The sequence below is a fragment of the Pristis pectinata genome, chromosome 4, assembly GCF_009764475.1.
Source record: "Pristis pectinata isolate sPriPec2 chromosome 4, sPriPec2.1.pri, whole genome shotgun sequence".
In the NCBI taxonomy this organism is placed as follows: domain Eukaryota; kingdom Metazoa; phylum Chordata; class Chondrichthyes; order Rhinopristiformes; family Pristidae; genus Pristis; species Pristis pectinata.
The window spans coordinates 5,980,228-5,986,459 of NC_067408.1; the positions used below are offsets into that span (position 1 = coordinate 5,980,228).

At 38.0% G+C, this 6,232-nt stretch overlaps 1 protein-coding gene across 1 annotated transcript; it reads left to right on the forward strand.

Moving 5' to 3' along the window:
* LOC127569086 (protocadherin-10-like) lies at positions 1-2,771 on the forward strand. The gene has a single exon (XM_052013421.1). It carries the CDS (start codon positions 165-167, stop codon positions 2,550-2,552), a length of 2,388 nt encoding a protein of 795 aa, XP_051869381.1. The 5' UTR covers positions 1-164; the 3' UTR covers positions 2,553-2,771.
* The last annotated feature ends 3,461 nt before the right edge of the window (positions 2,772-6,232 follow it).

Sequence of the window (6,232 nt, forward strand, 5' to 3'; positions counted from 1 at the left end):
TCTCCGTCGAAGCAGTGAGAGCATGTTCTGAAAAATACAGTGGCTGTGTTTTATTTCTGGGTGCATCAGGACTTATTTGAACATACGACGTATTCGTCTGGTAACCAGACATTGCTGATTTGGTAAATATTTCCGAATTAAATAATAAATTCCCTCCTGCAGCAATGGCGACTGCAACCAGCAGCGCAGTGTATCTTGTTTCCCTGCTCATCGTGTCGAGCCTTGTTTCAGGACAAATTCGCTACTCGATTCCAGAGGAACTGGATCAATTTGCCTTTGTTGGGAATATCGCTGAGGATTTAAAACTTGTGGTTTGGGAATTATCGGCACGAACGTTCCGGCTGATTTCCGATGAAACGAAGCAGTATCTGGGTCTAAACCTGGAAAATGGGATTTTATTTATTCATGAAAGAATCGACAGGGAGCAGCTTTGTGGCCAACGCTCCATCTGCTCCCTTTTGTATAAAATATCGCTCGATAATCCTCTGGAAATGCATCGCCTTACAGTGGAAATAATTGACGTGAATGACAATTCACCTGGCTTTTCCAAAGACGAATTTTCTTTACGAATATTTGAGTTAATTCCACCAGGAACACGATTCCCACTTGAGAGCGCGCACGATCCGGACGTGGGCACAAATACGGTCAGCACTTACCAGATTAGTCCGAATGAATACTTCGATATCAAAGTGCAGAAAAGAAGCGATGGAGATATAATAGCTGAATTGTTATTAGAGAAATCCCTGGACCGTGAGAAACAGTCCACTATTCATTTTATACTAACGGCCATTGATGGTGGGATTCCCCAGAGAACTGGCACTGCTCAGTTCATCGTCATTGTTGCAGATGTGAATGACAATGCACCTGCATTTGACCATGAATTATACAGAGCTAATTTACGAGAAAACTCCCCCAAAGGTACGTTAGTGACACAAGTTAGTGCTGTTGATTTAGACGAAGGTACAAACGGTGAACTAGTGTATTCCTTCACGAGTCACACATCGCAAGCAACTCGAGAATTGTTCAGCTTAGATCCGGAGAGTGGAGTGATTAGAGTTAAAGGAATACTAGATTTTGAACAGTCGCATATTTATGAGCTAGGAGTAGAGGTTATGGATAGAGGTCCGTATGCACTTGTGGGGCATACTAAAATTATGGTTCGATTAATTGATGTCAACGATAATGTCCCCAAAATAGATGTGACGTCCGCATCTAATACGGTTCCTGAAGATGCGCAAATTGGAACGGTGTTAGCCGTAATCAGTGTCAGCGATCCGGATTCTGGTGAAAATGGGAATGTGCACTGTAAAATTGATAGGAGTGTTCCATTTAAGCTGCAACAGGTTTTAAGCAACAACTATAATTTGGTGACAAGTGATACTTTGGATCGAGAAACTGTCTCACTGTATAACATATCCATTTCCGCCTGGGACCGAGGTTTTCCGCCCCTTTCAGCACGTAGACACATACTAATCACTGTTTCAGACATAAATGACAATGCACCCAGGTTTACACAATCCTTATACAATGTGTTTTTGATGGAGAACAACACACCTGGTGCTTCCATATTTGCTGTTACAGCTTTGGATGCAGATTTGGATCAGAATGGAGTATTGTCGTATTCCGTGATGGATAGTCAGAAACAAGATGTATCTTCTATTACGATTAACTCTAAGAGTGGAACCCTTTTCGCTGTGCGTTCTTTTGACTACGAAGAAGTGAAGAAATTCCAGATCAAAGTTCAAGCTCAAGATGCTGGATTCACCAAGCTGAGCAGCACTGCCATTGTGAATATTATCATTTTGGACCAAAATGACAATGCACCGGTGATTGTTTCACCTTTACTGTGGAATAATACAGCATCAGTGGAGATTGTGCGCCAGTCACTCTGTCCAGGATACTTGGTCACGAAGATAATTGCAACTGATGCCGATTCTGGTCAGAATAAGCGTCTTTCCTTCCAAACTTTGGAGGTTACTGATCCGAGCCTATTCGATATGGGGCTACACTCTGGTGAAATCAAGATCGTCAGAAATTTTAAGAACGAAGACACCACCACTCAAAGGATGATCATACTGGTCAAGGACAATGGACAACCGAGCCTCGCTTGCACGGCTACGATCTTTGTCTGGGTTTTGGCTAATATTACTGAAAAAATGTCCGTAGAATTGCACCAACCCAGAAATTCTAGTCAGTTTTCTGAGCTGAATATTTATTTAATCATCATATTTGGATCAACTTCCTTTATTTTTCTTGTCATCATAATTTTGCTGCTTGTACTAAAATGCAAACAAAACAGGAACGTAAGTGTTGACGAGACCAGGTGCTGTATTCCCTGCAGAAAGAGGCATTCGAGCGATGGCTTTAATCAGAGAGCTGTTCGGCAAGAAATTTTAAATTACAGTGGAGTTGCTCCAACGCTCCCTGTTTCAGGAACTTATCACTACGCTGTCTGCTTATCATCAGAATCTTCCAAAAGTGATTTTTTATACCTGAAACCAACCATGCCACCAAATAACGAGAATTATCGTGCTACCAGTGTAAGTAAATGACATACATCACGGTACAAACAGGGAGAAGCTCTGGAAATGTGTACATCTTGCTTTGCTAACCTAACTTCTTCGTTCCAAATGTGATAACGCCCAGAAATACTTGCGTAATAACGATGCATGTTTGCTATTTGTCTGTTTACTCATTATCCGCACATTGTTTTGTTGAATTTTTTCATGGTTTTAAGCATGATCGACAGTAAATTTCAATCAGAGTGCTAAATGGTACTTTCCGGATCTGATATTTTAAGATTTGGAGTTTTAAACTAATAAACGTCTGCTTGTAAAGAATGCATCTACTTCCAGACCCATTTTGCATCCTAAAGTTTGGCATAGTAATGGATGGATATTTGGATTCCACTGTGATGTTTGGTGCAGGCAGTTTAAAACACTTTAAATAAATCCCTGGTGATCTTGAATTATTTCACCTATACACCAAATGTATGGAATGTAGGAATAGGTGAACAAATGCGAAGTTCTTAATCAGCATCATTTAATTTCAAGCTTCTGGTAGTAAACTAGTAAAATTGTTTCTCAACAACCACAAAAGGAATGCATTTACTTTGAAGACTCTTAACAACTGCACTAACATGCTTTGGGAAAAAAAAGTTGAACATAGTGTTGTCTTGTTAACGTTTAACTTTTGTGAGATAGTTTGACAAAAAAATTCTTGATTGTTTGACCAGAACCATAACACAAGCATTTGTTAATATTACTGGCGGCAATTCTTTGAAAGTAAGCCACAACCGTTCGAGCAGATTCTTTGGGGTGGGGAAGGGGGGCAGTTATCGATGTTTCGATGCTACAACCCATAAAAACAAACATTGACAACTCATTTCACTACAGTTGCTGCTGGACCGGCTAAGTTCCTCCAACAGATTGTTTGTTGCTCAAAATTTCAGTGTTTGCAGTTTCGGTGTTTTCAAGCCATGATTGATTCTTTACTACCCTGTGCGAAACAGTGCGTCTATTCCCTAGAACACTCATGGGATGCACAGACTGGTTCATCCAGAAAATAAATATTTGACAGGGGATTCAAAAAAAGATTGAATATGCACATATTATCCTATTGTACTCAATGTATCAATTAATATTAGGAATAGAACTGACATAATCATATCAGAAAAAGATATTTTAGTGAAGAAGAAAAATGTAAGAGAAAAATTTAATCTTTATTGAGTTAAACCGTATTTCAAATGTCGGAATGAACAAATTTAAGATGGTGAGTAGTGCAATATTATTTGAAAGCCCACACTTACTGTCTAAACCTCTTATTATCAGGTAATTTAAACGTTCTCGGCAAACTACTTTTAATTGACTATCCGATTTTTCATTTCCTTTAGAGTGGTGTTGAAATATTGTCGTCAGGGTGATGAAGTTACTAAAATAAAAATGAAATTACTGGAACACTTACTAGGTTCTGCAGCATCAGTGGAAAAGATAAATTAATATTCGACCTCAAATGTCAATTCTTGCTCTTTCCAAATATAGTTCTTGACGTGCTGAGAGTTTTCAGTATTTTCTGGTTTTATGTTGGAATTCCGGAATCTGTAGTTTGTCTGTTTTGTTTTATTTTGCTTTAACAAAAGTATTGCCACGGAAATGGGGGTCTGACTCAGCGTATATATAAGAAAAGTGATATATTTTCTTTCAGGAGAATGTACCTTTAGGAGATGACCTTGATAGTGTTTCCACTTGAGTTCCGCCCTTATCCTTCTAAGGCAAAAGATAACGTTTTATTATATACAACGTTAGGACCCAAGTGATTTTCTATTCACAGTGTTTTCTTTAAAGTATGAAACACAAGTGCACAACTTTAACAGACTACTTCTGGACAGCGGCCAGGTATGAGCTTGTAATAATAAATGCAAATATTCGGGGAAGTGAAAACCATAACAAAGTAGAAAGTATGCTGTCTTGATTCTGCATTGTGACTGGTAAATAGGATCTCAGGAAGGGATACATAACAGTCATGATACCTGGCATGTGATCGATTCTTGTCGTCATTTAGGTCTGGCAAGAGATGATCGCTGAAAATGTGAGTGACATTAAAAGATAGTTATACCATTCAGTTTCAGGAGAAGTGATTGCTTTCCGTTTCTGAGATGACGTGTTTGATAGCAGCTTGGAGTGAACGTTTCCAGCATAAACTGTCCAGATCATGTTGCATCAGCTGGAATTCTATCTGGAGTTTAATTCCCTAAATAATTGCATTTAAACGGGAACATGATGTGAGAAATTTATGAAACGACATCGACATAAGAAACTTATTCATAAAAAGAAACAGAAAATGGTTGGTCTATGACACTGCTCTTAGGAAATCCTGCACAGATGTTATGGAGGTTATTGTTTAACCTACAATAATCATAGCATCCTTCCATTGCAAGAGGTGTAAAGGTGTCGATCGTTTCCACTCTTGTATTCCAATGACTTCAATTTAACCAATATAACCAGATTGCACATATGGTCAAATACTATCTCGGTAAATTACTTTTTATGGCACTGTGAATAATATAATCCATCATTTTGCTTGTCTTTAGCAGTCGTTTCTGGGGTCTTTACCTGGCCACATGAGAACAGGTCCAAAAATACTTTTAGTTAGATGCAAAATGATAGCACCCAAAATGAAACATTTTAGGGGAGGTATTATTTTATTGAAGTGCAGGTGAAGGTATAAAAGCGATGGGCATTTCATTAAATATAAACATTCAGCCCTTATAATAAATCCTCTATAACTATATAGACATAGATACATATTTTACCAATGGAATACTTCGGGAACTATGTGTCCAAACTGTGAGTTCAGTTATTATGCTGCCTATCATGATGCTTGTATTTATTTCGATGCAATTATGTTTTATAACACTGCTCACAAATGAAATAACATCCAGCTTCTCTAATTATTGGTGGATTAAAATGATGTCGTTGAACGAAAGTTACCTTTCAAATATGCAATTTAATATAGTTCTCTTCAAGTCGGTATGTACCAATGTATAAGCTTACTTGATTTCAGTGTTGATGTATTTCAGAATACCATATATTTATTTTCTTTTCAATCCTTGGTAAAAATGTATGGATTATTTTATCTGCAACTATAGAGCAAACAACACACAGCAGACCATGAGCAAAACATTAAGTTTCGAGACTGAGGCCAACAACTTTCAGTGGTCAAATTGTTAATGCTCATAGCAAAATTAAGTTTAATAGGATAACACTTGAATTGAAAAGGTAAGATCAAATTGGATAACTGATATCCGTTGGATGAAGATATTTTCCTAACAGCATTATCAGTCATTATTGTTGCCTCAGTTACATGCAGTGCTACTTTTTGAACTGATAATCTTAAGGCATAGCATAGGATCCCAATTCTTGAGACGCATAATTGGAGCTCCTTCTGTTAGTTGACGATTATGTGTTGGCACACTAGGTGGTGATCGAGGGTTTCAAACTCCAGAAGGAAAATGCAAAGCCTCATTAATGTCCGTCACACTGTCAATAGAATTATATTGCACTGGAAACTTCGAAAGGTGTATATTGATGGCTTCCGCTGCGTAGGTTTTGACGCTAAAATTGTTTTTCATGCAACCATTGATAATTTGGCGTTGAATGCCATTTGAGCAAAGAGCTTGCATTAGATTATGAAATGATGTCACAATTTAGCCCAAGATTTCCATTGTAATCAT

Excerpts from the sequence above, each read along its gene's own strand:
- LOC127569086 (XM_052013421.1), top strand. The coding sequence starts at position 165 with ATGGCGACTGCAACCAGCAGCGCAGTGTATCTTGTTTCCCTGCTCATC.